Genomic DNA, 12,071 nt, shown 5'->3' with positions numbered 1-12,071 from the left:
ATTAATCAGAACTGGCTTTGACAAGCACTGTGGCAATTGGACAATTAAAACAGACATTCGGCGGGGGCAGGGAAAAGAACGAACTGGGGAGAAGGATAGAGAAAACAGTGCAGCAATGAATGAATGAGAATCCAAAATCTCTTTAAATGTTCATTAAAACTAATAAAATTTAATAATAATTTTAAAAATGTTTTTATTTCAGACCACATGTACACACATATGTATATGTCTACGTATGTGTGTGTGTGTGTTAAATACATGTACGTATTGTTGTCTTCGTTTAATAGCAAGTTTAGTACTATCCTATAAACAACAGATCTGAACTCTGTCCTAACCTGTACCATCCTTATAATGACTCACATATCTGAGCCCTTTGCTGCAGACACTGTATCAATCCATCTCGTTGAAGGTCTTCCTCTCTTCACCTTTCCAAACATGATGTTTCCTTCCAAAGAATAGCCCGTCCTAACAATATGTCCAAAGTAGATGAGAGGAAGCTTCACCGTCCTTGTCTCCAAGGAGTACTCTGGAAGCATTTTCTCTAAGACACATGTCTGTCCTTTGGCAGCCCATGGATTATTCAGAACTCATCTACAACACTGTAACTCAAATGCTTAATCATTCCCCATTCATCCTTATTCATCGTCCAGCTCTCAGATGCATATCAGGGGACTAGAAAGACTGTGGCTTAATTCAGATGCACTTTAATATTTAAATTAGCATCATTAGTTGTCAGGTATTTGGAGAAGTTCCTGATGGCAGAATTTCCCAATGCTATCTATCTCTTGAGCTCTGACTGCCAGGTGTTAAATGTTGATTCAAGCAAGTTGAAGGTGTTGATAATTTCAATCTTGTATTTATCTATAATGATGCTGCCTATTCACCCAGAGGTGAGAATTTGTGTTCTCCTGATGTTGAGATATATAATCTGTATTACAGGCTGCAGTCCTTGATAGTCTGTAGCAAGCACATGGGTCCTTCTTGCTTTCAGCAAGGTTGTGCCATCTGCATAATGCAGGTGGTTGATGAGTCTTCCTCCAATACTGATGCCACACTCTTCTTCATAAAGTCCAGGTTCCCTAATTATTTACTCAGCATACTTACTGAATAGGTATGGAGAAAGGATACAACCCTGATGCACACCTCTCCTGATTCTAAACCCTGCAGTGCTCTTTTGCTCTGTTAGGCTAACAATTTCTTGGTTGAAGTAGAGATTTTGTGTAAGCATAATTAAGCGTTCTCAAATTCCCTTTCTTCTCAATTCTAGCCATAGTTTGTTATGCTCCACAAAGTCAAATGTCTTTGCATAGTCAATAACAAATAGTTATTCTTCAGTTAGTCTCTGCTTTCAACCATGGCCCACCTGACATCAGCAACGATATCCTTAGTGCCACGGCCTCTTCTAAGCCCTATTTGAACTTCTGGAAATCCTCTGTCAATGTACAGTACTAGCCATTTTTAGATGTTCTTCAGAGTATTTTGCTTGCATAGATATTAATGAAATTATTTGATTCTTTCAACATTCTGTTGGATCATCTTTCTTGATAATTGGAAGAAATATGGATTTCTTCCCTTCAGTTAAACAGATAGCTGTCTTCCAAATTTCCTGGCAGTCTGGCAAGCATGTCCAGGGCCACATCTGTTATTTGGAACCTGTCAACTGGCATCCCATCAATTCCTGGGACCTTATTTTTTGCCAATGCCTTCAGTGAAGCTTGAACTTCTTCCCTTATCATCATTGACTCTTTATCATATGGTATTTCCTGAATGTCTTTCCATGTAGAGCAATCCTTTTGTATAAAATGAATCCATATATTCCCTTTATCTTCTTTTCATGATTCATTTTTTATTCTCCAACTCTGGCTTTTTGCACATTCTATTCTCACATTTTGCTTTGTCTTCTTAAGCTGTACTTTGAAATCTTCTGTTCATCTATTTTATTTTGGCCTCTCTCCCCTTTACACATGCACACATATACGTAGGTATATCACGAGGAGTTCTGTTGGTGTATGTAGTTCATAGCAGGTTGCACTGCTAACCCAATGATTGCACCTTCTGGAACTTTGAATTCACAGTGTCTCCAAGAGAAAAAGATAGGTAATCTGCTCCAGTGTAATTTGCAGCCTTGTAAACCCAATGTAAGATCAGCTGTAAGACAATTCTGACTTTGATGCAATGACGGAGAGATAGATACAAGCTATATATTTTATTATAACAAATGAAAAAGAAATATCTACCTATTCTCTTATCATTTTCCCTGGAGAAGAATGGGAAATCTCCTCCTGTGCGATTAACTGCCTCTGAAAACCCACCAGAGGATCATTCATGGGTTAGTTCTGACTCCACAGTAAACGACAACAACAATAACAACAACATTTTATCTATTTTGTTGAGAATGTACAAAGCAAAACTACCCACCATTTCTGACTTGCCCTTTTCCCATTAATATAAACTTATGACCCTCTAAAATTCCTATATAATCTTTCAAGTTGTTGTTATCAATCCAGTTAAAAACAAATGCTTTTTTAAAAGGAGTACATTCCTTAAGGCAAGACTTTAAAAAAAATAATTTTAATGAAAGTTTACATAGACTTTGGATTTCCATTCATTCATTGTTGCATTTTTCTCCCTACCCACCCCTCCCCACCAGTTCACTCTTTTCTTTGAAAAGTAAAAGAAAAATTCTTTCATTGTTATACAATCACTCCCCTCAAGTCCACTCCACTGTGCAGCCTTTGTTCTGGACTTCTGACACGACTAAATCATATATTCCTTTTAAATACCGAATCATACATCCCTTTTAAACAGTTCTCTCCCTCATCTGTTTGAATGCAGTGTACATTATTTATCCCATCTTTCTCAGTCTCCTCCCAACCCCAATGTCAGTCCCGTTTTAGAACAGCATTTAGAACTTTTTTTTTAACTAGTTAAGATAAATTTGTTAGTTTTAAGAAAACTTCAAAGGATTATTTTGGTGTAATGTTTCTCAGGACCAGAGTTTCATGGGTTCATCCAGCTTTCATGGCTCCAGAAAGTCTGGAGTCCGAAAATTTTAAACTTGGTTCTGCAATTCCTCCTTCCCCTCCCCACAATTTTTTTTAATTGGTTTATCTACAAAGTTTGTATACATTGTGTTACACACTATTCTTCATTCACATTGTGTTTCATACAAATCACTCTCATGCATTATGTTTTACAAAATCAATCACCATTGGACCTTGCCCATCATTGCCCTGTCTTCTCTCCTGAATCTTTCCCATTTCCTTCCCCCCTCCCTCCACCTGCCAAACTGTGTAACCCTGTGGTTTTGCCCCATCCATTCTCAACCCTCTGCTCCCCTTCCTTCCTCCCCATACATGTTCTACCAGTTATCCATCTATTTTTTACAATAATGTCTTGCCTTCTGCAGTATTTGTCCTTATGAGACTGAGTTAGTTCACTCAGCATAATGCTCTCCAATTTATCCCAAGTTATGTAGTATTTTTCTAAATCGTTGCTTCTGAGTGTTGTTGTGGTTACACATTTGGGCTATTTTCGTGGTCTTGCGATGGTGAATGACAAATGGAGATCTGTGCACCAATATTCAATGGCATCTTCTTATTAACAAAGGTCCCATGCAGTCAGAGCAGATGATGAAGAATCTAGGAAGCATTCCTTTTTTGTAATATAATTTTAATGGACATTCACAGAGAATTTGGACTTCCATTCATTCATTGCTGCACTTTTCTACCAGCCCAGCCCTCTCCCCCTGGCCCCCAGTTTGCTCCTCTCTTTCAAAAGAAAAAGAAAGACTCCCTTCCTGGTACACAATCCCCCTCCCCCGCACCCCTCCCACCGCCCCAAGTACATTCCACTATGCAGCCTTAATAGTGGACTCTTGTGATAACCATAATACCCTATCATACATCGCTTTTAAATTATTCAGTCCCTCATCTGTTTCAGTGCAGTATACACAATTTTCTTAAAGGGCTCCACTTTCTTTTTGGATAGCAATGTTGACTCATTTAAAGCAGTTAGATAACAAGGTTTTTAAAATGTTAAGTTATATCATTTAATTTTAGAATTGTAACCAACTCACCTCCAAGGAGTCACATAGACTCTTAGTGACCCTCCATCAGTTTCCAAGCCTATAAATACCACAAGGAAGAGAGGGTCCATTTTTCTCCCAAGGAGCTGCTGGTAGCTTCGAATCACTGGAAAAACAGCCCTTTGAGTGAGCATAGCAAATTGGTAAGGACTGAGCCACGTGACAAGTATTTAGAACTGTAAACTCAAACTCATCACCAACAAAAGACTTATAGCTGACTCTCCATTGGGTTCTCAAGGCTCTTAAATTTTGTATTCTAGCCATTTTTTTGGAATGATCTTCAGCAGTATTTTGCTTGCATGAGATATTAATGATACTGTTTGATAGTTTCCACATCCTATTGGGAATGGGAACAAGTGTGGACCTCTTCTAATTTGTTGGCCAGACAGCTGTCCTCCACATTTCCTGGCAAAGATTGGTGAGCACATCCAGGGCTGCATGTGTTAACTGAAACAAGACCATTGGTATGTTATGGAGTCCTGGGGCTTTAAATGTTGCCAGTGCCTTCAATGCTGCTTCCACTTCCTCCTTCATTACCATTGGTTCCTCCTCATATGGTACTTTCTGAAATTTTTCAGTGTCAGTCAGTTCTTTTTGGTACAGTGATTCTGTGTGTTCCCCACTATCTTCTTTTGATACTTTCTGGGTCGTTCAATATATTCCCCATAGTATCTTTGATTATTGCTACCGGAGTCTTGAATTTTTCCCCCCCGATTCTCTCAGCTTGAGAAATGAAGAGCGAGCTCTTGCCTTTTTCTTCTTCAGTTCCTGCTCTCTCTAACTTCCACTATAATACTACTTAGCTTTGTCTTCTTGTGCTGCCGTTTGAAATCTCTGTTCAGCTCTTTGACTTTAGCATGTTTGCCCTTTGTTTGGACTTTACGGCATTCTAGTGTAATTTTTAGAATCTCTTCCGACACCCATTTTGGTTTTTCTTTCTCCTCTTTGTAATGACCTTTTTCTTTCTTCATGGATGATATCTTTTGTATCATTCCACAACTCATCTGGCCTTCGATCACTGGTGTTCAGTGCTTCAAATCTGTTCTTAAGATGACTTTGAAATACATATGGAATGGATTCAAGATCATATTTTGGTTCTCGTGGTCTTATTTTTATTTATATGACCAACAATCCATCCTTAACCCAGTTTTGACTGCCAATATTGAGCTTCTCCCAACAAATCCTTCCACAGAGGTTGTGAATCTGATTCCTATTAAGCCACCAGGTGAGTACTATGTGTAAAATTGCTGTTTGTGTCTTTTATAAAAGGTATTTGTAGTGAATAAATCATGAAAATAAAAAATTTATTCATTCTATTTCCAGCATCAACAAGCCTGTATTTTCAAACTACTATGCCTTCTTCACTGTTTCCAACTTTTGCATTCCAGTCCAAAATGATCATTAACACATCTTGGTTGCATGTTTACTCATTAATATCACATGCAAGCAAAATACATATTATTTAAAAATGACTAGAACAGTACACAGATAGGGAACTGCCAGAAGTTTAAGCAGAATTTAGAAGAAGCCGTGGCACCAAGGATATCATTGCTGATGTCAGATGGATCCTGGCTGAAAGTAAGGAATACCAGAAGAAGGTCTATTTCTGCTTTATTGACTATGCAAAGGCATTTGACTGTGTGGATTGTAATAAGAAGTTATGGTTAATGCTCAGAAGATTGGGAATCCCAGAGTACTTAATTGTGCTCACGAGAAACTTATACCTCAATCAGGAGGCTGTTGTGCAAACAGAACAAGAGAACATTTCATGGTTTAAAATTAAGGAAGGAGTGTGTCACGGTTGTAGTCTCTCTCCATACCAATTCATTCTGGATGCTGAGCAAATTATTCAAGAAGCTGGACTCTCTGAAGAGGAATGTAGCATTAGGAACCTTGTTGGTGAAAGTGAGAAGGACTTGAAGAATTTGTTGCAGAAAGAATACAGCCTTCAATATGAATTAAATTTCAATGTCAAGAAAACAAAGATTTTTACCCCTGGCCTGAGGGGCAGCATTGTGATATATGGAGAAAAGAATGAAACTGTAAACAGCTTCATCTTACTTGGATCCACAATTAATATGCTTGGTACCAGCAGTCAGAAAATCAGGAGACATATTACACTGGGAAAGTTTGCAATTAGAGACCTCTTCAAATGATTGACAAGTAGTGATGTCAATTTGAGGAGTAAAAGCGTATCTGATTCAGGCCATGGTCTTTCTGATCATTTGCAATGCATCTGAGAGCTGGGCAAGGTATAAAGATGACAGAAGAAGATTTGACGTCTTGGAGCTGTGGTGTTGGAGAAGAACACTGAACAGCCCATTGTTGGTCAAAAGAACAAATATTTACATGTCTTGAAAAGGGTGTAGCTCTACTCCACAGTACTTAACAACTACAAATTGTACTGGAGGAGACTGAGCATTTTCTTCCTCCAAGTGATTGGTGCATCTGAGGCATCAGAGAGAGCTGTGGTGTTTGGGCTAGCAATTTAGGACCCTGCAGATTAGGCCACTGGATCTTCCTAGAAATAATCTAATCAACTTCTTTTGTTTTATAGATGTAGAAGTAGACTGTAGAAAGTGTGTGCGTGTGTGTGCGTGTGTGTGTGTGTGTGTGTGTGAGAGAGAGAGAGAGAGAGAGAGAGAGAGAGCGCAGGAGTGAGCGAGAGAGAGAGAGATTTCCATGTTCCTAGCATATCCTGATCTCTAGGATAGTGCAGAAGAGTAGTGTCCCTTAAACTGTGACTGGCTGGAGGTGAAATTGTTGCCACTTGAGAACTATGAGAGATCTGAATTATCCTTAGAGTCTGTTCTCTCTCTCTCTCTCTCTCTCTCTCTCTCTCTCTCTCTCTCTCACACACACACACACACACACACACACACACACACACACACACACACACACACACACTTCCTTCAAGTTGCTTCTGACTAATCCTCTTATCCTCTTATACGACTGAGAACTGTCCTATGGAGTTTCCTAGGCTGTGTATTTTTATAGAAGCAGACAGATGGGTTCCAACCATCACCTTTTGGGTTCACAGCACACCGCCTAGCCATTGTGCCAGCAGGGTTCCTACATAAAGGCTGTGGTTGTTGCTGTCAGATGCCTTTAACTATAACTCATAGCAACCCTCGGCATCTTGCTGTGAACTGTACCATCCCCACAATCGGTACCATGCTCAAGACCGTTGCTGCAGTTGTGTCAATTCATCTTGTGGAGGGCTTTAATTTTTTCAGTCTGATATCTTTTTCCCAAAAACTGGCACCTCTTGACAACATGTCCAAAGTATGTGAGACAATGTTTCACTATCTTTGTCTCTAAGCGGTTGTACTTCTCTCAAAACAGATTTGTTTATTCTTGTAGCATGGCCATAGTACATTAACTGTTCTTCATGAACACCACAATTAGAGACCTCACTCCTTCTTTGGTTTTACCCATCCCATTGTCTGACTTCTGCATGCATAGGAAGCAACTGAAAATGCCATGGCTTGCATCAGGGACACCTTAGTCTTTAAACTGATAGCCTTGCTCTTTATTAAAGAGGTCCTTGACAGAACATTTTCTCCAATATAACATAGCTTTAGATTTCTTTTTTAAATTTTTTGGATTACTCTGATTTATTTACCAAATTTGAATACATTGTTTTGCACAAAAGATCCTTCCTATTTCCTTCACTCCACCCACCCATTGAATTATGCAACCCTATGATTAACACCCTACCCCGCCTCCTCACCCCTCTATTTCCACCCTCCCCCACCCACCTTGGATTCTCACACTCATTCTACAAAAATGGTTTATGCAGTATTTGTCCTTGTGGGACTGAGTTAGTTCACTCAGCATAATGCTCTCCAGTCCCTCCAAGTTAGGTAGCAATTTACAGTATCTTTAGATTTCTTGATTGCTGCTTCTATAGATGTGTTGAAAACATAAAGGTGGTGGTTGTTGTTGCTGTTGTTGTTGTTGTTGTTGTGTACCATCAAGCTGGAACCGATCCAGAGCTGGCTGAAATTGGGTTTTCAGAGGCAGTCAATTGTGTGACCCTTTTTCAAGTTTATGTTAATTTGAAAATTCAAAGGATAGGGGAAATACCTTCAGACCTAAAATGATATTGCAACAGCTATTGTAAATGTCTCCTCATTGCTACTGAAATGCTACTTATTTCCCCAATGCAACCGAAAAACAAATTAAATTCCATATTTAAGAACAACATTTTTGCTTCTGGCAGAGAGAAGTGAGATATAAGAAAAAAGATAAAACGCCAAACTACAGAAGTTTTAGTATAATAATGATAGATTGCTAGATAAAGTCTATTGATCATTTTGGGTTTTCTGAAGCCGTATTATTGTATAAAGAATTTACCCCTTGCCTTTCCTATTCATACTGCACCGCAGGGTCCATCACTGTAAGCAGGAAAATCTAGAGTTCTAAAATAGCTGCATATGTATTTTTTTTGTTCCATTTTTCTGAGTGTTGGGAAAAATAATATACATATCAAGATGAGCAAGATGCCTAGTGTTTATTGAAGGCTGTGGTTGACGATAATTAACACATGAGTTTTCCAGATTCAAAAGGAAGCCTCAAATATTAGAATGAACGGCATGATCACAGTCCCACAACCTTGATTTTCATTTAGGCCATTGCCTTATTGACTCTTCGCCTTGCTCGCTTCCAACCCAGGCCTCCCACACTGTATGCAGGAATGCTGCAGGCAGGAAGTGACTGAAGAAAAAATGCCATCCCAAAGCTTCCTCCGAAATGTCCAGCCAGGACTACTCCTGAGAAGCAGTTTTTGCTAAACCACCAATATTGCAAAATGATGAGTTGAGAGGTAAATTGATTGTAGGCAGTACCCCAAAGAAACATTTTCATAGAGTAACCTCTGTACGTCCTGCAAATGTTCAATGTCATCTAACTTAATGACTAATATGGTCCCTACTAACCTCAAGCTGTGGTGCTGGAGAAGAGTATTGAATGTACCATGGACTGCTAAGAAAACAAATAGATTCATCCTGGAGAGGGTTAAACCGGGCTGCTCCTTGGAGGCAAGGATTCTGGGGCTTCGTCTGACATACTTTGGTCATATTGTAAGGAGGAGAGGTCCTCGGAGAGAGACATCATACTTGGGAGGGTGGAGGGACAGCGCAGGAGGCTTCCCCTCTACGGACTGGTGGATTGATTCAGTGACTGGGGTAATCGGGATGGGTGTGTCGGAGACAGTGTGATTGGCACAGGTTAGAGGAGGGTTTAGGGCTGTTCTACATAGGGTCGCTATGAGTTGCAAGCAACTTGACGGCACATAACAACAATAACAACAACAACTAACCTCAAGATTAGTGGTTTCAACCTACCAGCTACGCCAAGGGACAGAGATGTGGTAGTATGCTTCCGTAACCATTCCCATGCTAACAAATCCAATGGGACTACATCTATAAGGACTAGTTGGAATAGTGGGTTTAACGTTCCTAGAAGGACTATTAGTGGCCCAGCTTTTAGCTTTTACCCAGAAGCTCCGTGGGAGGAACACCCTGCTTTCATCAAAATTTCAGGCTAGAAAACCCTGAAGGGTAGCTCTGTTCTGTTGTTTTGTTGTTGTTAGGTGCCATCGAGTCGAATATGACACATAGCAACCCAGTGAACAAAAGATCTGAACCCTGTTCTATCCTGTGTCATCCTCATACTTCCTGACACACAAGAGCCCATTGCAGCAGTCATCGTGTCAGTTAACCTGCTTGAGGGTCTTCCTCTCCTTCACCGATCCTCCACCCTTCCCAGCATCATGTCCTTCTCCTTTTCCAAAGACTAGTCCCTCCTAGCAACATGCCCAAAGTATGTTAGGCAAAGCTTCATTATTCGGGCCTCCAAGAGCATTCCAGCTGTGCCCGCTTAAATTCATAGGTAACTGACTGATTTTTGGCACCTGACAGAAACAAGACCCCTCAGGGGCCCAAATGAATTGCACTGGGCTGCTTAAGTTAAAGGTTGGTCATGCAAACTCACTGCCCAGGGAAGAAAGGCCTGGTAACCCGTTTCCATTAAGATTACAAGGAAACCACACAGAATAGTTCTACTTTGTAAACCTGGGCTTGCCATGAGTCTCAATCAACGCAATGACAACGAGCAATAGTTTGTCATTTCTATAAACGGTAGGCTGCTTTCTTGAGGACACTGACCAAAAAGAAATAGCTTTATGTGCTTAAAGCTAATTGGTCTTAATCCAAAGATTCCACATAATCTTGTTTTAGTGTAATAAAGGCTAATTTTCTCTTATGAAGCACATTGAAAAAGAACCACAAATGACAAGCACTATTTCATCAAAACTGGCATTGATTTCTTCCCCCCTTGGATTGTAAAGCGGAGAAAACTAGATGAGAACGGAAGCAGTCCGTTAGTTAGTGGAGTAGTGTAGACTTCTCAAAAATTGTATTTGTCATTCATACATTTCCTTGACAAGTATTCGGGCTAGTATGCTATGTGAAAACCCAAAGGGCCAGCCTAGCAACTACAGCATCTCTCTCCATGGATGAGGGGGGCTGAAGAGAGACAGAGCCTTTCTCCCATCCACGGAACTCCCCTCTGTTTTGTTCTGGTTTCTCTTCAGCTGGGAGATGACTCCTCCTTCTTGCAGCTCGCAGGATCACAGGCTGATTGAAGAACACTGCCGCCCTGGCTCCAGCCTGTGCTCAGATGTCCTGTCAGTGCCTCTGCCTCCCTGGGAGCCTGCAGAGCTGAAACCTGCCTACCATCTCTCTGCCTGCCTTTGAATCCAGCTCTGGAACCGAATGCTTCCTTTCACTGCTTTTAAAAGTGAACAGAGTTTGATTACCTCAAGCTACACGCACGCTGCTTTACTCCCTAAGAAGGACCCAAAGGACCAGCATCACTGTCAGTCTACCTGGGGAGCTCGGGCTCTTTCTTTTCTTTAACCTGAAACTTGGTGGTGAACTGGAGGGTTTTGTTTTTATTTAGATTTGTTTTCCATTGAAAGGTTGCAAAGTTTCTTATTAACATTTTAAATGGAACGAGAATTTTACCTGGGGTTGAGTCTGATCTAGAGGAGATATACCTCTTGATCTTTACTTTCAGGGGTGTCCTGGGGAATTGAGGGAGACCTGTGAGGAGAAAATGAAATCTGATTTGCCATTTTCAAAGCCGTACTTCATTTTGAGAAAATGTGCAGACTCGTTGAAAGAGGAAATTAAATATTGACTACGGACCATGTCTGCATTTGCCAATAATCTGTCAACCAATGACTCCAGCCCGTGGGAGGAAAATCATAATTCTACGGACCCTGTAAACGCACCAGGAACTCTGAATATCTTCCTTTTTTGCCTGACATGCCTCCTGACTCTTGCAGCCCTGGCGGGCAGCATTTATTCCCTAGTGTCCCTGCTGAAAATGCACAACAGGACAGCCGTGTCCATGCTCGTGGCTTCCTGGTCTGGAGACGACCTCCTGAGTGTCCTGTCGGTGACCATCTTCATGTTCTTGCAGTGGCCAAACGAGGAGGTCCCGGGCGACTTGCAGTCTCTGTGCACCACCTCCGCCTTCCTGTATACGTGCCAGGGCCTCTCCAGCAACTTGAAGGCGACTCTGCTAGTCTCCTACAACTTTTACACCACGTACCGGGCGGCGGGGAGCCCGGCGGGCTGCAGGAGCTCGGCCCAGGTGCTCGGCGTGGCGCTGGCCGTGTGGGCCGCCAGCCTGGGGCTCGCCGCGCTCCCGCTGTGCGGCTGGGGCGCCTTCGTGCGCACGGCCTGGGGCTGCGGGGCCGACTGCGCCAGCTCCTACGTGCTGCTGCTCTTCGCCGTCTACGCGGCGGCCTTCGGGCTCCTCGCCGGCCTCGCGCTGCCGCTCACTCACCAGTTGCTGTGTTCCGAGGAGCCGCCCAGACGCCACGCCGACTACCAGCGGATCTCCCGCAGGGCGTCCACGCCCGGGACGCCGGCGGCCGCGGGGAGCGCGCTGTGCCCGTGCGCGGAGG

The 12,071-nt window shown here is 41.9% G+C and overlaps 1 protein-coding gene across 1 annotated transcript in view; it reads left to right on the top strand.

Annotated features, from left to right (window-relative positions):
- The first annotated feature begins 11,305 nt into the window (after positions 1-11,305).
- GPR149 (G protein-coupled receptor 149) overlaps positions 11,306-12,071 on the top strand; it is a 106,585-nt gene continuing 105,819 nt past the window's right edge. The window contains exon 1 of the mRNA XM_006902101.1: positions 11,306-12,060. Coding sequence (XP_006902163.1) covers positions 11,306-12,060 — 755 coding nt within the window. The remainder of the gene's footprint in view (positions 12,061-12,071) is intronic.

This window comes from Elephantulus edwardii, unplaced genomic scaffold (assembly GCF_000299155.1).
Source record: "Elephantulus edwardii isolate Elephantulus edwardi_28Jun2011 unplaced genomic scaffold, EleEdw1.0 scaffold00368, whole genome shotgun sequence".
Classification (NCBI taxonomy): domain Eukaryota; kingdom Metazoa; phylum Chordata; class Mammalia; order Macroscelidea; family Macroscelididae; genus Elephantulus; species Elephantulus edwardii.
This window is presented reverse-complemented; position numbering and strand designations above follow the sequence as displayed.